Source organism: Ceratotherium simum, chromosome 36 (assembly GCF_057802395.1).
Source record: "Ceratotherium simum simum isolate JZ-2026a chromosome 36, ASM5780239v1, whole genome shotgun sequence".
NCBI classification, from domain to species: domain Eukaryota; kingdom Metazoa; phylum Chordata; class Mammalia; order Perissodactyla; family Rhinocerotidae; genus Ceratotherium; species Ceratotherium simum.
In genome coordinates, this window is record NC_141935.1 from 24650199 (window position 1) to 24672182 (window position 21984).

Here is a 21984-nt window from a genome sequence, read left to right on the forward strand (position 1 = left end):
ACGCTGGGCTCCGGGGCAGGATGGCGAGGTCTGGGGGTCCCCATGACAGGTGCCGGGGGGCTCCTTGAGGGTCAGCGCCCAGCACCACCTGCCGATCCCAGGTCAGAGCGTTCAGGGCCGTTTTCAAGGCTGTCTTTACGTATTACGTTACGTTATGATGGCCTGTACTCGTAACTCCCGGGACACTCGAGTGGGCAGGTTTTGGATGAGGAAACAGACTCGGAGGTCAGTGGCTGGCCGAGGATCGGTAAGTAAGTGGTGGAACTGTGATTTGGAACAAGACAGCCTGGCCTTACAGCCACGCTCACTCCAGTCTAAACCAAGGGCCGGCCAACTATGGTCCACAGGCCAGTCCGTCCCCCGCCGGTTTCTGCGAGTCCAGTTTTCCTGGCACACAGCCGCGCTCCTTCGTTGACCTGTGTAAGGCTGCTTTTGTGCTGCAGTGGCGGAGTCGAGCAGCTGCAACAGAGACTTTGTGGGCGCAAAGCCAAAATATTTATTATTCACTGGCCCTTGATAGAGTGAGTTTGCCAAGCCTTGCTCTAACCACTGCACCACCACTGCCTCTAAAGCCTGGCATCCGTTACAGTGAACCGACGACACCCCCGTGGCGGTCAGCAACGCCAGGTACACGTGCGATGGAAACAGGCAGGGGCAGCCTCAGTTTAAGATAAGATGTCCTCTGTTAAGACCACCCTTGGCCTCGCCAGCGTGTCCTCAGATGTATCATTCTAACTCAAAAGCAGTAGTAGCACTGACTGCCTCTCTGCAATAAGTAGACAGAACATCAAAGGGCCACCACGTTTGTACAGTCAGATGTGACAAACAAATGGGGAACGTGGCTGTGGAGAGGGGTCCTCAGTGCAGTGGGCAGGGCCCCTGACGACCCCTCAGGTGGAGCCCAGCCTTGCAGACTGACCGAGGACTAGGGAAATCTGGGCCAGAAGAGGGCCGTGGGAAGCTTCACGTGAACTAAACACTCTTCTTACCTGAGCTGTGGAAGAACTAAGAAAGTCCTAGATTAAACCAACCCCGTGGCCTTCTGTAGAGTAAGGAGGAGGCCTGGGCCACGAGGGGGACCAGCAGAGAGCAGGAGCAAATAAGACAAAACAAGTCACCTTTTCTCCATTCCCCAGCCTTTTTAATCAGGGAAAAAAAGACAAACTACTGAATTCTAACAGTTCCCTGTTTTATTGCAATACATCAAATTCTGGTTAATATTACGTGATACCAACATAAAATATTGGCGAGGAGTCTTTTGTTACATTTTTGACTATCCCACCTTAAATATTTCTGTGCAAAAGAATCCACACCATTGTTTGGTAGCAGAGAATCACTTATAAAGTTCCCTAAGACATTGAGGGCATAAAACCAAACAGAATGAACTCAAGAGTGACGAGAGGCCAAAGCAACGTCTTCCCCTTCCACACACACAGTTGTCAGCATTATATTCTAAACCAAAAAATGATTACACCTAGGCCATGCAAAACTGTACAATAATATTACAATGAGAAAAAACCCTAAAAAATTTATAAAATAAAGGATATTACACTATCAAATAAAAAGGCAGGTCATTTTGTTTTCATGAAACTTCAAGGTTGATTTGTTTTCGTCCATTTCCCCCCATAAATGAAGTGGTCTCTGTGTGGCGGGGCCCCGGGAAGGAAGCGCCGGGCTGGGAGCAGGTGCTCCCGTGGAGGCAGGGCCCTCATATCTAGCAGGACTCCGCAGAGAACTCTGGACTTGAGTAATAAGTACAGTCCCAACAGGGAGAGAGATTTTCAGGTGGGCTCAATGAAATGTCATGCGGCCTGTCTAATCAGGGGCTGTGCCGGGGTGGGGGCAGTGAAGTGCCCAGCTGCTCCCCGGTTCTACCCAGCGGACGTGGGCAGTGGCCAAGTCTGAGTGGCCCTCTGTCCAGGAAGCAGATGGTGAGCTTCACAAGGCCCGCCAGAGGCCGGCGCATGGCCCCGCTGTCCCCGGGGCTGAGGGATGGCCGCCTGCCCCTGCTCTGGCTGTTCTTCAACGGTACCTGAGCAGTCCATGGAAATGCAACTGGTCTTTCACAGGAGTAGATGTGGCCACTGAGTAACAATATGACATGATTCTAACCAGAAGGCAGGCAGATAGAGGCCGAGAGCCAGTCGGGGAATGACAGATTGTGGCTGTAAACATAACAGGAATTTCAGATTCTTCCCTGAAGCCTGGGTACAAGAATTGCTTGGAAAACTAAATAGATGGGCCCTCTTCAGTTGTATCTCATAGCCTTAAAACTGCTCCCTGGGAAAGAGCATAAATCACTGAGTGAAGGGGTGTGTGTGAATGTGTGTGTACACACACGTAACTAAAGAAGGGAAATCTTTAGGAATCATCTGACAAGGAGGAAGGCTTTTGTTTTTGGCAAAAAGAAATATATATATATGTATATATATATAATTTTATACACCCAAAGCACACGACAGGATTAAATTAGAGTTCAGGGTAGACAACAAATTGGCTGGACACAGATAGCACCAAATACCAACACATACAGACTATGCCAGAAATGCCTCTGCATTTATTTTTCCTTTCTACTGAGAAGAGAAATGAGTTCCTGCTGCCATCTACATTTCTAAAATGTCCTGCCCGAAAACAAAGGAGGACTTCAGACAGCAAGAGAACACCTTTTCCACGATCTTTGTTACCGATCCCTCGAGTGATCATTATGTTTTGTTCCCCTGAAACCCATTCCTCATCTTTTCAAATCATTCTTCTCAGAAGCTTCTGAAGGGAACTGCTTCATATTTAAGAGTGGAGATAAGCCCCATAGGACGATCACTACCTTGAGAAAATCCCCCCCTAAACTATGACCCTTGGCAGTGGTTCTCGCCCAAGGTCCTGCTTTTAGAATCTAATCATATTTGGGGCTGCTCTAGTATGACTGATCAGACAACTTAAGATTGCTGCGGAAAAACCAGCAAGGGCCGTGGTGCAGCCCACTGGGTTAATGTTAACAGGCCGCCAGTGGGCCGGCGCCAGAACAAGCCCTCAGTAGCTCTCTGCCCCGTTGGGCGGCTGAAGGGTATGACTCACAGCGGTGGAGTCCAGACCTCAGGTGGGGTTGTATTTTGATCCTAAAAGCATCCTTTAAAAAATAAGCACCTCCAGGCAACAAAAATTCACACTTGGTTGTCAAAGCTCTGAAGTGATGGCTTAGTGTGGAGTCCTGTGAATCCGGCCTGGGGAGGGCGGAGAGGGGAAGGCGCGGGGAAGGGAGGATCAGGAGGAGCGGGGGCAGCTGGCCACAGGCTCTCAGCCTCTGGCTGGCCGGCCGGTTCCCTCCTCTCCCAGGAAGAGCCAAGTTTAAGGAGCTACCAGCGTCATATGCCAATAACCAAACTCAAGTTCTGACCCTTGACATCTGCATGCACAAAAGTACTTTTACATGATGCTTCTCTTCGAAAAGCAGAGAGACGGAGGAGATTAGAACTGTGCAGGGAATTATGCCCATCCGAAGTACAACATAATCAAATCCGAGCAAGCTCTGAGCCCAGAACGTTTAAATGTCAAAGCTGTTATTATTTTTACCTTCTCTATTGTCACCTCTTGCAACATAATCCCCACACAGGATCCTTTCTCCCCTCCCGGAACCTCAGGAGCCTTCTCCACAGAGCAGCAGCCACCTCGAAACAGTCTCAGCTCCCCGAGCATGTGGCCGGCCGGCTGGCTTAGCGGCTCTGAGGAGAAGGCTGTGAGGTCAGGGGTGAGATGAAGGTGCTCGGACCCTGCAATTCAGATTAGCAACTGCAGGAAAACTCTTCCATTTTAGCTGAATTTTAAAGAAGAGAGCAGAAAACCCTGTTTCTACTTCTCAGAGGAATTTAGATAAAAAGTAAAAGAGGCAGATTCTCTTCACTTCCGTGAGATATTTTTATTTCTACCTCTTTCTCTACTCATGTGCTTAACTGGAGAAAAGATTCGGGAGACATCAAGTTCTCCCAGTTCTGCATCTCATTTCGTTGTGGTAATTAAAACTGCAGGGATTCAGGTGGAAATGTGCCTCCCAACACAATACAGCCACCGAGGGAGGAAGAGCTTCCCCACCAAGATGGGCGTGCTGGGCGACCTTCCCGCCTGTGTGCTGGGGCTGAACACGCCCAATTTTCCCGGGGTATGGGAAAGAATATTTGATTAAGGCTGTTCAAGTCCTTGCATTTGAGTTCTTATATTATCTGGTAATTAAATCCTCCTTCCCAGGCTTCTCTGAGGAAGCTCACGCCACCCTCCGTGAGAAGCCGGCTCAGCTAGGGGACAGACATCTCCCTGCAAGTCAGGGAAGGAGGGGACTAGCCCAGGAAAAAAGCACTGTCATGAAACCTTTTATGGACTTTCAGAAGCCATGACATTCCTCTGTCCTTTCAGATGGAAGGGATCAGAAGGTGACAAAACTGCATTTCTTCACTCATCTGCAGAAGACACCAAAATATAATAAAAAATGAGAAGTATGGTTCGAATTCAACTACTAGAAAAAGAAATGTCTTGGATAGAAGAAAATGTGCCTTTTGATGCTGCTGCTGAAGAGGCTTCGAATGTTGTAAGTCTGGTGCTCAGGTGATACTCCAAAGCCAGGACGCCACAGTCCCCGGGTGTTCCCGGGTGACCGTGACAGCGACCTGCGACCAGCTTGAGAACAGGGCACTAGGGGAGCCCTGACGTGGGCTCTCCCTTCATACCTGTCCGCTTGAGGCCCTTCTACCCTCTAGATTACTTAGCTGGAAAACAGACAAGGAACAACACGCTTCTTTAAATTAAATGATCTCTCTTATATATGCATCCATCTTCCGTTGAATACAAGATGCTTCTTTTTACTATATACATTCAGTATTTAACCTCTACATTTGTGTATTTATTTAAACTCTGTATTGTAGTAAAATATGCATTGTTTTAATTAATAAGGATTTACTGGCACCAATCAGGTCGACACTCATGTGGGTGCTGGATGAGCTGGGCCCTGTGCTACCTCAGGACGCTAACGAGACTCTACTGCGAAGAGAAGTCTGTCTAATCTTATTCTTATCGCTTACATTTGTGTAATCTGTCTACTGAAGCTACCTTTTGGGGGAGGGGTAAAATATTATGGAAAGCAACTCTAAGTGTATGAAATGAAATCAATATTAATCTAAGCTGCTCAATGAAAGTCTGCGTTTACGGTTGCGGCTGTTAAGTGAGGGGGGGCTGTGGATCTGCGAGTCATACTGTCAGGATTCCTGCACCCCGACCCTGCTACTGCTGCCAGCCCGACGTCTTCAGGCAGAGGTGGGGGAAGAGATGAAGGTGAGAGGGGCGGGGGGAGGGGCTAAGAGAGCAGCTGCTCTGGCGTAGGCTCTGAGCGCTACAGCGGCTCACGGCTCCCAGCTCCCACGGTCGGTGCTCTCCAGCGAGAGGCTCTTGGTCTTTCGGGGCGACACTGGGCTGGGAGGGCTGCTCAGGTTGGAACTGTTGGAAGCTGTGGAATGCCTCGGAGAATCGGAGTCCTGTAATGAGAAGCGGAGGGGCGGGAAGGGCTCAAGTTACCATGGGTCCCTGCCTGCCACCCTGACCTGACCTGATGTGACTTTTTTTTTTTTTTTTTACGAGGAAGATCAGCCCTGAGCTAACATCCATGCTAATCCTCCTCTTTTTGCTGAGGAAGACGGGCTCTGAGCTAACATCTATTGCCAATCCTCCTCCTTTATTTTCCCCAAAGCCCCAGTAGATAGTTGTATGTCATAGTTGCACATCTTTCTAGTTGCTGTATGTGGGACGCGGCCTCAGCATGGCCGGAGAAGCGGTGTGTCGGTGCGCGCCTGGGATCCGAACCCCGGGCCGCCAGTAGCGGAGCACGCGCTTAACCGCTAAGCCACGGGGGCCGGCCCTGATGTGACTTTTCTACTGTCAGCATAAGGCCCCTTTTCTGGGCTGAACACAAGGCACAGAATATAACAGACGCTCACAGTCCTTTCTGCAGGCCTTTAGAAATGCGGGCCATTTTCATACAAAAGTTATGAGAAGTCTGAACACCTCCGGGCAAATCGCAGCTGCAATCCAAGAGCCTGGCTGTGCCGCCCCCTGGCTGAGATGGAGCGTGAATGCCCGCTGCAGCTGAGGCCGTTCTCATGGTGGAGGAATCACCGTAAAGGCACCAGGCTCTCTAGTACAGGGTTTCTCCAAGGCCCCATCTCCAGACACAGCTGCTACCCCCGCTGCACTCACCTCTCCGTCAAAGTCCCTCGCCGGGGCATCACTTCCTTGGTCCATGCCTCCGGAAGACAGCGAGCCCTCTGATGGGGAGGGCATGGGCTGCCGCTTTGCACTGTAGCTTCCCCCAGAGAATTCTCTCTTTAATGCACTGCCATTCTGTGCAGATGACCCTGCAGCACATCAAGCGGGTAAAACTTTATGCAGGCAGAAGGGGGTGATCCTTTAGAAAGCATACAGACTGCTGAGATGACCGGCCATCCTTCCCACCACCCCGGGGTCACCCTTCCCAGCTTGAGCCCTTCACTGATGGGCAGCGAGTCCCGCTCCCCCGGAGCCCAGCCATCCTGCACAGTGGTTCCTGCTCCACACCAGCCACGGGGGACGCCCGGTGAGCGGGCAGCACTCTCAGGGCTGCCTGCCCTCCCGCTCCCTGGCCGTGCCTGGACTGCCCTGCTCTCTAGATGATTCCCAGAGAACCAATCCTTCGAGTCTCACTCACACGCTCCCGCCTGAGTGAGTCTTTCCCTCTCCCCCGAGCTCCTACGGTACCTCTCTTTCATAGCATTTACGATATCGTGTTATAATTATGTGCCTGCCATTCTCCTAATGATTGGTCTTTGCCTCTCCAGGGCCCAGCGCAGGACCTGGCACAGAGCAGGTGCTCAAAACACGTGCTGGATGACGAGGCAGAGAACAGTTCCCAGAAACCAGGACCATTCCACCTGGCGCATAACCAAAACTGCTGGAGAACTTGCACAAAAAAATCAAGGAACATAAGAGAAGCATTTTCATTCTACAGGGCAAAGCCTGAGATACAAAAATGAGGTGAGTTTCTTTAAAATCACACTCTATTTGATCTTAGAGTTGGGGTACATAAAAGGGTAGGGACCAGCACTGTTCAGAGGAAGAAAAAGGATGACAAAAAACTCTGAACACACTGGGGTATTGTTAGTGCCTATTTAAAGCACTGTGCATTCTCTAGCAGGCTTTAGCTTTTGCTCAAAAAATGTTTTCATCTTGCTGGGCTTCAATATTAAGATCGTTGTTCAAAAAAGACTGTATTGAGGTTTTAGTACAACTATAAGATACAGATTGTGGTTGTTTCAACTTTTTGCTGGTTTAACAAATCCCAATTTAGTTTTTTTACATTAAGTATTCAATGAAAATGTCAAAAGATCTCTATTTAGAGCATCTGTACCTAATGACCACCAAAATACAGAAGCCTTCATAAACAAACTGAATCGGAGCCTGCCTGGTGAAGACCCGGCCTTGGTGGTCGTGGTCAGCTGCCTTCTAGGCTCGGCTGCAGTCAGAGCCATGTCTGCATTTCCCGGTCACCATAATTTGCTCATTGCAGAGGTTACCAACACTGGTTAGATGCTGTACGTTATATTACGGAGCTTTAAAAATACCAACGCCTGGGCCCTATACCAGACCAATTATAGCAGAATTTCTGATTTAACTTTTAAAAGCTCTTCTCATGATTCTAGAATGCATCTTGGGTTGAGAACCACTGACTTAATCCTACACCTTAGGAGGTCTGCTCCCCAACACTCCAGCCAGTTTCTAGAGATGTCTTCCCCTAGACATGTACTGATTTTCATTTGTTGATATGTTTCTTTGGAAATATATACACAGATTTTTGGTGTGGATCTTCTGTCTCCTTCGATTACAACCTACTTGAAGGCATAAGTCATCTTTTATGATTTCTCTTCCAATTCCCCCATGCTTAGTGTAGCGCCCAGTTTACCAAAACCATAGTGTAAGTTATTATTACTATTACTATTATTACTTTTTTTTGAGGAAGATTGGCCCTGCACTAACATCTGTTGCCAGTCTTCCTCTTTTTCTTTTTCCTCCCCAAAGCCCCAGTACATAGTTGTGTATCCTAGCTGTAGGTCATTCTAGTTCTTCTATGTGGGACGCCGCCTCAGCATGGCTTGATGAGCTGTGAGTAGGTCCACGCCCAGGATCCGAACTGGTGAACCCTGGCCACGGAGCAGAACATGCAAACTTAACTGCTGTGCCACCAGGCCGGCCCCCTAAGTTATTACTTTTTAATTTGTCATTCTGAGGAGAAAACCCAAACTGCCAGAGACTCCCGCTGCTCTGCTTACTATCGTGCGACCTCGGCAGTTGTTTTACCTTTCTGGGTCTCAGTTTTCCTCATCTGTAAATAAGAAAATAAATTCTACCGTACGGGATTTTTGTGAGAGCAACTGAGCGCTCGGCACGTGGAGAACAGAATGCGGGACAGAACGCGCATGGTGGGCTGTGTGGTGGGGGGCTGCACAGCGCTTGGCACATCCTTTTCACCCGTCTCCTTCCCTCCGTCCTAGCGACCACTTACAGAACAAGGAACTTAATCCCACCTCAGTGATTTATGCTTCTTTTAAATTTTGCGAATGTTCCTTTCATAGAAATGACACACTCCATCACCTCAACCGTAAAAAATTATGGTAGGGCTGTTCTGATCGAACAGCAACAGGGGCCTGGGGACAATGTGAAAACGGTGGTCCCGGCTGACCAAGACCACATCCTCCGGCAGGGCCTCTTCTGAGGAGTTCTAGATGTGATTCAGGGGCTCTGGGCCCTGCATCTCTTGGGGTGAGGGTGTCTAACTCTGCACGACCCAGGGAGCCCCCGTCGCTGATGGGAGTGGGTCTTCCCCCTCAGGTGGGCTGCAGTGGAGTCGTGGTGGAAACTTCTGTGTTAATGTGACTTCACGTCACGAAGCCATCATGAGTGTGGCTCTGAAAGATCCTGTGCTTCTGGCTGTGGAGACTGACAACATGGTCCCCTACTTCTTCTTGTCTCTCTCGGCTGGCGGTGCTTCCGGAAACTTTTTCCATGAGCTGGGCTATTCCTGAAGCCAGTAGGAGGCACTCTATAAATAGCAGATGCCCCTTCGCATTCCTGGGATGGTCTTACTCTTACCTCTGTACAAACAGCTTGTAACCAAGAATCTCAGGAAGACCAAACCTGACCACTGCATTAAAGGCCTTGACGGGAATGTGGGGCTAGTTCCAGTCTGTAGGGTGCATACTGTCAACAGCGATGGGGACCTGCACTCCAGCACTCCTAAGGAGAGGGCGACTCGGCCCTTTACATCTCTGTTTTACAGGTCCTATCCCCACCTGCAATTCCACAAATCCCAAAGCCCTGAAAACCAAAATGTTTTTTCAAGTTTGACATAAACTCATGTGGCGGCAAACCCAATCTGATTGGATTGGAGGCTGATGATAGACTTTATTTAAAAAGACTACATTTATTTATATATTTATAGTGTGATGAGTCATAAATTTTGCTGTAAATATTAATATGTTTGTGGGTGCTGTCCCAGATCTTCCTGGGAATGAAACATCATATATGGCAGATTCCTTTCTAAAATATAAAAAATAAAATCTGAATTCTGAAAACAAACAAACAAAAACAACATCTGGCCCCAGGGGTTCTGGGTAATGGATTGTGGACTTAACTATTAATGTTGTGATGCTTTCTTTGCATCTCAATTCTTGATAACTTATGGTTAGTTATGATTTAAATCCATTATCCTACCTAGCCATTAATAAAAAGATAATAAAATGTTTGTCATGCTTCCAATTGGCTAGATTTTTTCATTGTGGTCAGGGCTACGCACTGGTCAGAGACCATTCTAGGAGATAATGGCAAGAAAGATGCAAGTTGTAAGCCTCAAACTTCTGCTTGTCAACTGAAAACTCCTTGAAAACCTGCTCTGTGAATCTGCTGCAGGCACCTCTTGCTGGTATTCATGCCCTGGAGGAGTCCCCTTCCACACTGTGCCGGCCTGGTCTGTGTGATCACCAGAACACTGCAGAAGTGATGGTATGCCACCTCTGAGGTTAGGTTATAAAAAGACTGTTGCTTCCGTCTCTCCATCTCTTGGGTCACTTGCTCTAGGAGACGCCAGCTGCCATGTCGTGAGGACACTCAGGCAATGTACGGACAGGCCCACATTGGTGAGGAATGGAGGCCTCCAGCCAACACAACAGTCAGCAAGGAACGGAGGCCTGCCAACAACCACGTGAGTAAGCTGGGAAGTGGATTCTCCAGTCACAGTCGAGCCTTGAGCTGATGGCAGCCCCGGCAGACGGCTTGACTGCAACCACCGGAGAGACCCTGAGCCGGACCACCCAGCTAAGCCGCTCCCAGATTCCTGACCCTCAGGAACTGTGAGAGATAATATATGTTTGCTGTTTTAAGCTTCTCAGTTTTGGGGTAATTTGTTCTACAGCAAGAGATACCTACTAGAGCACCCTTCACCTTTACATTGCCAGAGCCTAAGAACAACAGCTGGGCACAAAGCGGGCGCTGACATCCATGTTGCTGAACGAACAACAAGTGAAGGAGAAACTCAATCTGCATCAGGAGGCTTTGACTCAAACAGCTAGTTCAAGAACATGAGGCAACAAATACGTTTTTGACTGAACGACTTTTAAATGTGAAACTGGATTCAGTGCAATCCGCTTCTCTTAGAGCTCAGTTGTAGGGAAGTGAAGAGAGGTTTCATTACAGTTAGAACTGGTATATTTTGGGACTGCACTGATGTTGGCACACTCCAGCTATACTCCCTCTGATCTCTAGGCCAATGCCAGGCTACTTTTGAGAAAGTGACAGAAAAGCAGCCCTTGGCCGAGAACAGTCTTCCCCAAATCAGAAGCTATAATGATCATCTGACAACCTACCTCACTGCCTCTAATCCAGGAACTACCAAGGAGCTCAGTGAATGCAGACAGAGTAAAGTTTAATTCTATTTATCAGCCAAATATTCCATCTGTGCATTTCCTCTCAATCTGTGGTAAGCAGCTTTTAGCATCCTGGGTACTTTTATTCAGGTAAACAATATCTTTTGACACGCCTTCCATCCTCTTCCTCCCCACTGAAAAGTTGCTCCTGGGCAGTAGCTGGACATAAGTCCACCATGGAGCACAGTTTTCTCTCTCTGGGGGCCCTGAGCTCAGGGTTCTGTACAGAAGTCCAGAAAGGATGTGTTGCAGCTCAAGGTAAAAAAAAGAGAGGCTAATAAAGATTGTGAGCTACCTGAAGGCAGGTACTCAGTCATCTAGGACTTTACCCTCTGCGTCTTGGCAGAAGAGCTGATAACTGATGGGTCCTCACAAATGTCCACTGGATGAATGATGAACATTACCTGGTTTTTGTGGCAAAAGGGCATTTTCTTGAACCTGTCCCCGGCCTTCTTTCAGTTATCAAACATGCTCATGTTTTTCCTACATTGGGACCTTTGTACATGCCCAGGACGTCCCCTCAAACCTCAGCGAACAGCTTACGCTCTAGCGGCAAACCCAGCAGGAAACCCAGGCATCATCTTTAACTGTCCCTCTCCCTTTCCTTCCCACAGCTAACTCATCATCAAGTCTTCATGTTTCTACCTCCGAAAACATCCCTGGAGACTATCTGCTTCTCTCCATGCTCTGCTCCTTCTCTGCCGCTTCCAAGGATCCATCAGCTCCCACCTGCCACTCCATGCCTCCCACCAGGATGCCTGCTTCCTGCTTGCCCTCCTCTAATCCATTCTCCATTTGACAGCCAGAGGGATCTTTTCAAGAATGCAAATGGATGAAGGTCCTTCCCTACTTAAAACTCCTCAGGGGCTTCCGGTTGCATTTTTAATAAAATAAAAAATGTCTTACCTTGGTCTCCAAGTCCCTGCTTGATCTGACCTTGCCTACCTCTTGTGCTTTATTTTCCGTGACTCCCTGACCCTACCAGGTAGCCACACTGGCCTTCTTTCAATAATCAAACCTGACTCAAAGAGGACTCCACCCCTAGAGAGGGCACGGGTTTTCCTCAGTATGAATTCACCAACAGCTCCCCCTGCTGGTCTCTATCACTGCACCCCGCTTATCTCCTTCAGAGCATCTAGCACCACAGTTTGTAGCATTATCCGTCTGTCTGTCCCCCAGATGCGCTGTGAGCTCTGAAAGGACTCCATGACTACGTCCTTAGCGACTCACTGTGCTTACCGGGCATCACCCCCAGGGCTGAGACACTGGAGCCACCGCTAACGCACGGGTGCACCATGAGGGCGTCAGGGAGAGCACGGCAGCCCACAGGACTGGCAGAGCAGCACGGGTGCCCCTCCTGCAGCCGGGGCCACTTACTTGCTGACAGGCCACTGCTGGCGCTCATGGAGCGACCGGGTTCAGGGCGGGACTTGGTGATGGATGGAATGCTGACTGAGCCACTGAATACTGTCCGACTTTCCTGAGGCCGAGGGTTCTAAAAATAAGAGAAAGAAAAATTCTTCAGCCAGAGAGAAGCTGATTTTCTGCAGAGAGTTCTAGTCTTCATTATAATTTCAAGAAATAAAATTATCTTGACCAGAGTGGCACAGAACAAGGAACAGATTATATAATTCCTCCTGCCCACAAAAGTACTAAAGCCCTAAACAGAAGAAACAGAAGCAAACCTCACCCCAATCAAGGATAAGTGTTCATCCTCACACTTATTGAAATATTTATCAACAAATAAGAATTTTTTTGTTGTGAGAACAGTAAGTAAAGGTTACATGGTTAGAAGTGACAGTGAAGTGTAGAATTACATGGACATTTACAGATAACTGAAACAAAGCATTCACTATGGATGAGATTTTTATTTGCTCAGGATAACTCAGTAACTGAATAAGCCCATCTGGAGGAAAGTCAATTAAAAGTACATTCTTCTCGAGTGAATGTTTTATGGGCGTGGTACTGAACGTGCCGGTTGCACGTCCACATCCCCAGTCACCAGGCCCCCTTGCTGCCCCAGAGACAGGCAGGTACTCTGAGCCATAAAAACGACGTACGCAACACTCACAGCCTGGGTGAAGTGCTTTAACTTGGGCGTATTGGTTGAGAAGTTTCCCATCTAATTACGGAATGGCTTTGGTGTCCCAGGTGGGACATGGGCCTGGAGTGTCTGGAAGTCATGCACACCGAGAGAGGTGGCATGAGGACGAGCTGTCTGAATGTCGCTGAGAACAGAGAGCACTTGGCCTCCCTGATGGCCCCAACCTTCCAGACCAGAAGAAGGGCCAACACCTGAGGGAAGGTTATAGCAAAACAACTAACGCCAGGCCAAAGTGAGTGATCGGGAAAACACGCACTAATAATTCTTGAAAAACACCAAATCATACATTTTGAAGAATCACACCTACAGAAAGCAGGCTGGTCGGCTGGCCCTAAATTCTACTACTGCCATTTTGGTTCACATATCAAATTTGCAAAGTCCATGTAATTCTTAGTGTGTTATTTGTTTAAAGCAAATGCTTTACCTTTTTTTCTCTAAGAAAATAAAAAATTTAAAACTGAAACAGTCAGTGCTAGCATTTCAACATTCGCGCATACAGGAGCAACCCTACAAGAGACCAGCAACATGCGTACAATGCAGCAAAGGAAAGCTCAAAAGAGTGGGGAAGATCAGTTTCAACCTTTAGGTTTTTATTGTTTTTGCTATAAACCTTCAGATACCTTGGTGTCGTCCTTTTCTATAAAATGAACCTACCTTAGAATAAATGGCAAAAATTAAGTCTATAAAAATATACCAGTTGTTTTGTAACATTGACTGTTGAAGTAATAAAAGAATGATACACAGAAGATATGTTTTGTAAAAAAAACAGTTTATCATTCACTTAGCTAAAGTTCAACTTCATTATAAAGTGATATGAAACCTAAGCCTCTGGTCCTTTTCATGTACAAATATGCTTAAGGTTAGGGTAAAACTTGAACTGACATTAGTGTTTCTATTTATAGATGACTAACTTAAGCAACAATTCCACCATCTTTTATAAGAAAAATTCTTGACTGATTAATTTATACAACATTCCTCTGGAATACACTCCCTGCAATCTGTTATCAAGCAAACTAAGGCTTATTTTATCACAGTTAATCTTATTTTGTCAAATAAGACTTTAAATGACATTATAGTTTAATGCCAATGCCAATGCCATTTAAAACATTATAATTTAGCATAATTTTATAATACAAACAAAAACACAAACATAAACTTCTCATCCTATAGTTAGTTTTCTTAACGGAAAATTACTTTACTATATATACAAATAAAAAATTGATGCAACTATTTTTCTAAGTCAGGGGTCACTATGAAAAATGGGTTTGCATGATACAACCCAAATATTTTATTATCTGCAAAACTAACTTGAGAAAATGTTCCGCTGAAGTTAGTATGGAAGTATGGATATTCAGCCTTAATGGACGTATGGATATTCATCCACTCTTGATGGAAGTATGGATATTCAGCCTTAATGGCCACCAGCTCTCCATCCCACTGCAAAGCCACTGGTAACAAAGATGCATGGCTGAAAGGAAGGGACCGACAGCAGGTGCCACGGTCCTTCAGAAGGCAGCACACTCTGTGTGTTTTTCTCTCTTTGATTTAGTTTTCTTATCTTGGATCCTGGCTGGAATTAAAGGCATATCAGCAACTCAAAGATTAATAAGACTACCTTCTTTTTGCAACTTTTCCAGTTACTCATTAATACTATTATACTTTTTAGTTTGGACATTTTTAAGTTTTTCAAGAAGTGGTTTACTGTAGATAGAAGGCCTGTGGATAGTCCCTACTACAGACTTTACTATATTTAACTTCACTAAATACAAAAAATTTCTCTGAACTGAACTGGTTCTAGGTTAATGAACTATAAAAATTTCAGAAATTCTGGGATCCCTTTTTTGTTTGTTTTAAGAGAATCAAGACCCATTCAGGGGCTATTTCTTATGAGGATATCTGTAGTGGAAAACATCATGATGAGAAAATATTTTATTAAACATAGAAAAACTTCCAATACTATTTCAAAAATAAAACTGAAATCCTCCCCAGGCCTCATCTTTTTCCTCAAAAGAAGAAACAAAACAGCACTTGAATAAAGAGGAGGAGGAGGAGGAATAGAAGTTCGGCAAAAGAGAAACAGGCCACAGGAAAAGGGTCACCAGTGTAGCACCTCAGCGGTGTTACTCAGGAAGCCAGGCAGAGGACCCGCACGCGGTTAGTACAAGTTAACACCTGACTCAGCTGTCCATACCCTCAGAGTCATAAAGCTTGGTGTACCGGGGGCAGAGCGCAGAGACGGGGAGGATTCAGGGTTTATGGAATCAGGACAGAGAAATTTTTCAGCAGAATTAACAGTCATGTGATAGATGTGCTCAAAGTTGATCGGAGAGGAGATCAGACCGGAGTGATGATGAGGGGATGGATAAGGGAAACCTGGCTATCAAAAACAACAGAGAGAAGAGAAAAGGTAAGAAGGCAATGAAAATGGATTCACTAGTTACACGTGACATTTCAGAAACCATGCATGTGGAAAACATGCCACAAGTATCGCACATCAGAACTGAGCCCTTCATGAATACTTGCAGGTCTCAGGATGGTAAATTCCGGAATCCTCCTGCCAATTACTTAAACAGCTGATTTGCAAAAGATCATTCACTTTATAAAATTATTCTTTTATGACTATCGTCAAGTGAGTAGAAACTGGACTTGCAGAGATGCAAGGAGACTTTCAGAGTTTAGTTCAGTGTTTTCCTGTGTGATAGCATCAAAACACAGCAAAAATCTACCAAAAACAATAGGATAGAAAAAAGCAAGAAACAGTTAAAGAAAAGAACAAGGGAACCTAAAACCAGCCTCTCATTATAAATGTTATGAAACTGTTTCTTTAGAAACCTAAAACCATTTCCTGGTATTTATAGACTTGTGATAAATGTTTGCTTTTACTGATCTTATTTTCTTATCACAAAAATTGTGGGAGCTGGCCCTGTGGCACAGTGGTTAAGTTTGGCCTGCTCCACTTCAGTGGTCCAGGTTCACAGGTTCGGATCCCAGGCACAGACCTACACCACTCGTCAGCCATGCTGTGATGGTGTCCCACATACAAAATAGAGGAAGACTGGCACAGATGTTAGCTCAGGGTGAATCTTCCTCAGGGAAAAAAAAAATTGTGATAACTGTGGAATATACCAATTATTGGTTTACCTTTAAGCAGTCCAAGCTCATCTCCATGTAGACACCCAAAAGAATATGTTTGATTTTAATAAGGGAAAAATTTCCCTTCAATGTTTCGGTGTATTAAAAAAATAAGTTTTTGAAGCCAAAGACTCTAGTTTTTCAGATAAAATAACTTCTGAATATTTGGGAACTGTCACTCAGTACCCAGTCACTTTCTCTGGGAATTTTCAAGGTTCAGTTTTTGAAGAACAACTGTGTTTCCAGGAGACGTCCTGTGACCCCCTCATTAGGGGCAGAGATTGAATAACTTGCTGGAGAGAATGCTGAATGAATTTATGTTCTCATGAGTTGAGATGAGCTTGCTTTGTTAAACAAAATCTGGTCAATTATGTAGGTTTAAAAGAAAGGCTCCTATGTAAGATATTGTTTTAAATTTAGAGATGTGAGTGAAATCAGTACTTTCTCAGGTTATTTCCAAAAAGAAAAAAAAAAAAACTATTGATGTAAATGTAACTTTGACTTTAAGAAGCAAAACTACTTCTTAAAGTTCTAAGAGGTCATTGAGCCAGAAATTTTATCCTAATGAACAGTCTTAGGAATGGGAAAATGCTAGGAGAAATGTTATGTGCTGAAAATAAATCTTCTACAGTTAAAATGTGATCTTGCATTCAATTGGAGAAAAATCTGTCCTTTATTACCAGTATCCACTATGAATAAAGGTAAATGACAAAAGGAGTCAAGAAAACTAACACAGTATGTACTTTGAAGACATACATGCTATTTTATATTAATAGTTTATTTTCTCTTGGGTCACTAAGACAAACGTGAAAGGTTCACATCAGCTATAGGAGATGAAAGGAAAAAAAATGACTCTCTTACTATCTCTTCCATATTCATGAGGCAAACAACCCTATTTCAGTATCATTTTGGTACAAAGGAAACACAATTAAGCTTCTAAAGACGTCCAATAACCTCTCTTCAGCTTCTAAGTAATTCACAGGAAAGCAATACGGATTCGAATAAGTTGAAACATAAAAATGTCTGAGATACATGCTCTTTGCATGGACGACAACATGTAGCTTTGGTATTTGAAAGCTCTCCTTTACATGTTAATGTTAGATGAATTTAATTCATCTTAATTTTTGGAAATAGTTCACTAAATATAGATAATTCTATTTCAGTAGAAAGAACTAAAATCTGAGAACATATTAAAATATCTCAAGCTTTTCAATAAATATATATATATACACACACAGATACAGACATGCATAGTATTATATTTTTCAGACATGCATGTTATTGTATTGTTTACCAGTGTCTACCCCAAGATAAGCATTGTTCTGGGCAGACAGCAGATTAAGAAATGTTTGTTAGCTGATTAAATGGACACCTATGAAAAGCCCCAGCTTGCATATCCTTTGCTGGTGAAAGGAAGAAAGTCAGGTGAAAATAAAATAAGGCTGTGAAGAACAGGAATTCAGACACATAACATCTTTGATGGAATACTACACGGACAGGTGAAGAGACAGGTTCAAAAATTTACATCAACTTCTTGTCCTGGAAACAGAAGAGTGCTTAAATGATAAAACATGAAACACATGGGAGGAACATTAAAAATTGGATTGCATCAATAGGGCAAAAAGTCACTTGCGTTAATGACGCAAAGAACCAACAAGGTGGTCACGGGTTAACAAAATCAGTGACAACAAAAATCAGGAGGTCTAAGGGGAATAAGAGGCGGGTACAGAAGGCCACGAGTCGTGGGGTCAGGTGGGGGACCAATCTTTGGGAAACGCTATCTGAACTTGTTTTGCTCAGTAATAAAGACTAGACCTTATTTTGAACAAAAAAATTAGAGAGTTTTCTTTTACTTTAAGTGGTGGGAGGGTGAGGGGAGAAAAAGTAGAGTAAGGAGGGATGCTTCATATAAAAGTTCTTACAATGTCGGAAATTTGACATTTTGCTTCAGTGTGCTTATTCAGGGTGTAGGAATACCACGTCTCACTGTGTATGAAGGTCTGAAAGAATTCTGGAACATTAGCTAATTGATTTTTCACCTGAGGCAGAAGAATACCAAGCAGAGGAACATTTTATTAAATCTTGAAACTGCTTCACTTTAAGAAAAATACTGTAATACGTGGGATATAACAGAATTTATAGAAAAATTTTCTATAATTCTTCTTGCTATGTTGTTGGAATATGAGATGAAAACCATATTCTTTTTTGTGCACCAAAATGAAGCAAAAGTGAAAGAAATTCTAATTTTAAAAGGATAATACCTATTAAAACCTTGTTAACAACTGAAATAATTTGGTATGTGCCGATGTGTTGTTTTGCAACATATATATGTGTGTTTGAAATTTGTATCCCTCTATTCCTCCACAATGCTAACCACATATCAGGTGCTGAAAAACTATTTCCTAACTAAATTTCAAAAAGTTTCATTAAAATAGTACATAACACTTGCTCTATCAAATATAAGCTATAAATATTTAATTATGATAAACATTTCAACTGTTTATCATAATTAAAAAATTCTCTCTCTTTAAGGTGCTCTGTACCTGACATTGTAACTTCCAAGAGGAAAAATGACAGAGGTTTTGGATTATATAGTCATGTTATGTTTACTTCTGAGAATAAAGGAAAACCAGACTGAGGACCTTAAGCAAATGTTCAGAATGGGAAAGAATGGAGAGAAATCTGAACTCTCATTCCCAGGCAAAAGCTGCAAAAGTAGTATAACTTTTAAATATGATAGATAAGTATAAGAGTTTAATATTTAACATGTTCAGTCTTAAATTTTTCACTTAGTTTTAATTACTATATCAAGATTAGCTGTAATCTTTTTGCATGCTTTATTTATATTTACCCAGCAGGGCTAATAATAATCCCCATTCGAAAAGGATAAATGACTATTGTGAATGACTGGAACTCCTTCAAGGAAGGAACAGTACAATAACCACATAATAAAAACGTCTTCATGACGATGAAAAAATGATGCATGAGAATGTCACATTCACTCATAAGCAGGGCCAACTGGTTAACTGGGATATTTCAGTAAGGAACTCAGACTCAAACGAATACAGGTTTTTTGTTCCTCCCACGAAATAAACGCAAAGTTACTGTTAAAAGCTTAACTTTTTTATTTTAAAAAGCTTGCCTGCACATCAAACTATATTACCTGTCATTTTTTCTGTCCATGATAGATGTTTTTATCTTCTATCATAGTAGAGTTAGTAATGTGGGTAATTAAGACAGATTGCCTTAAAAAGAGCTTTGGGTCAAGATTCACGAATCATCTTCCAAACTGCCATAGTACATAAAGTATGCTTACAATTCTGCGCAAAATCTAGATGCTATCACGACTGATCAAAAGAGTCATATTAAGGTTTCAATAGTTTGTTGAGAGTACTATGATACTGAAATGTCAATAATAAACGGAGCCTGGATAATTAGTCAATTATCCAAATATTCTTAGTCTCAAAATAATAGATCCCCAAATCAAATCTGCATGTTGTTATAAAACAACATTTTCATATGTTGTACTTTTCAATGTAAGACTGACCAGGCAACATGTTTGTAATTGGGCGAAGGAAAAATATTTAACTTCACAATCAGATGAGAGGTGTAACAATTAATGACCAAGCTAATGTGGTTTTCTGGCGGGGGGGAAAGGCCAAATATCTGTACTGAATTGCTAAATCTTAGTGAAATTTTAATAATTTGGCAACCCATTCTGAATCTTGGTAGAGATCCTTCCCAAATCTGGCAGTTTATTCCACCAACAACAGTAACTCTAAGGATGAGAGAAGTTTTTAAAATAAGAACTTGGTATGCTTGGTTTTTGATAGATGTATAAATTTTATGTTTTTCTCATCAAGTATGTCATCATGCATCTTACACATTGTGATATACTGACATAAGCATTGCCTCTTTATACTAATATATTTTCTTGTCTATATACATATTTAAACACATAAATATATACACACACACACATACATGTATTCCCTCCCCTGCCCCCACTTACTCTCAACCCCACTGATATTCACATTCACTCTTCATTTTTCTTACCATGGGCAGATCTTTTAGGATCTGTATTCCATCTCCTGGACCCATGTGTGCTATGTGGTTAAAATTAGTTGGGTTAGAAATTAATTTATTTCTCATTTCTGGATCTCGTAGCATCTCTCTGTAAGATAAGACATCCGTTTAGACATTTTTATCCATGATCAATTGAGATAACTTTAGAAAAAAATTAAGCATACTCTATTTTTTCATAAAAATAAACCTGTGCAATCATGGTAATGAGGCTAGAACTAAAATAATGGAATAAACTCAATTAAAAATTGACTTAGAAGATTTTGTTTTAAATTTTAAATAAAAGATCTTATGATTGTGGTGGGAAAATGCAGAGGGTTCTTTTAGTGCTTACACATCAAAGAAGTCTACTCTATTTTACAGATAATTCTGACCATTTTATGGATGTCTTTTAAAATAACTGATAATACTTTAGAAATGTTTTATAGGTAACTGGAAATACTACCAGCCTATTTCTGTTTGCTCGGAAGAGAACAGTTAATCTGAAGTTTTTAGATATACACAGGTTTACTGTGTGCACAGATATGTTCTATGTTTATATTATAGAAAGGCCCACATTCTGAAAATTCTAACTATTCCACATACATTGAGAAATGAATCAAAATTACACTGAGAAGTACACTCATTATGGCAGGTTTTAACACCACAGATGAATGACAGATTTTCAGAGATCAGATTTTCCTTCCACGTCAAATATAGTATTATCACCAAACAGTCCTTCCAGTGCTGCCAGCGAGTGTGGATGATGAGTATAAATTAAAAATCTACCTCCGCTGTTGCATCCTCTCCTCTTCTGGGACTCTGAAGGAGTAACGCCGCTTGTTGTTAATATTTCTCACCATTTGTTTCCGACTATTATCTGACGTTTCAGGAACTACTAGTTCATCCCCTTCTGTTAAAAAAATACAAAGAATAATTATTTTCTTTAAAGTGCTAAAATGCTTTTTATCCATTAATCTCCAAGACAGTACAAATATTAATCAATTGTACAAGTACGTAATCAAGCATAAATGGTAAACTATTCAAGTAAATGATAACAATTAAAATTATTTTTACATATTAAAACATTTCCTCTGCAAGATCCAGTATGCGAGATGTGGAGTAAGTAAAAGGAATTGTGCTCCCACTAGTTTCGTTTTTATTTATTATTTATTATCATTTATTATTGATTGATTGATTGATTGAGGAAGATCAGCCCTGAGCCAACATCCATGCCAATCCTCCTCTTTTTGCCGAGGAAGACTGGCCCTGGGCTAACATCTGTGCCCATCTTCCTCCACTTTATTTGGGAGGCCGCCACAGCATGGCCTGACAAGCGGTGCGTCGGTGCGTGCCTGGGATCCGAACCTGGACCGCCAGCAGCGGAGCGCGTGCACTTAACTGCTACGCCTAGGGGCCGGCCCAGCCTCCTTTTCTAAAGGCAAGAATCTGTAGCTATTTCTATTCTTCTCGCCTTGGGGGGAGAGGATACTTAATCGTATACACCTAGCAACGCAGTGCCCATCTTACCCTATTTCAATTTTAATACCTAGAGGTGAATAAAACTGTCAGCCATGGGCTCCCAGAACATGCTGGGATATATGAACACATTCTAAGAATAAAAGAGATGATTGTGTCTATACACCATGATGGATGCCATTCTCTAAACACAAGATAAGGGAGAAGAGAAAAGGTCATCTT

At 43.3% G+C, this 21984-nt stretch overlaps 1 protein-coding gene across 8 annotated transcripts in view; it reads right to left on the bottom strand.

Moving 5' to 3' along the window:
• Positions 1-1168: 1168 nt before the first annotated feature.
• Positions 1169-21984, bottom strand: part of CDC42BPA (CDC42 binding protein kinase alpha) — a 311999-nt gene continuing 291183 nt past the window's right edge. For 7 of the 8 annotated variants that reach the window (XM_087424440.1, XM_087424442.1, XM_087424439.1 and 4 more), the window contains 5 exons: positions 21073-21196; positions 20278-20395; positions 12363-12480; positions 6232-6389; positions 1169-5513 (listed from right to left, as the gene is read on the bottom strand). In XM_087424440.1, the coding sequence (XP_087280566.1) occupies positions 5382-5513; positions 6232-6389; positions 12363-12480; positions 20278-20395; positions 21073-21196 (650 nt within the window). In that variant the 3' untranslated portion in view covers positions 1169-5381. Of the gene's footprint in view, positions 5514-6231; positions 6390-12362; positions 12481-15280; positions 15467-20277; positions 20396-21072; positions 21197-21984 lie in introns of all 8 variants that reach the window. The other variant, XM_087424444.1, reaches the window with a different exon arrangement.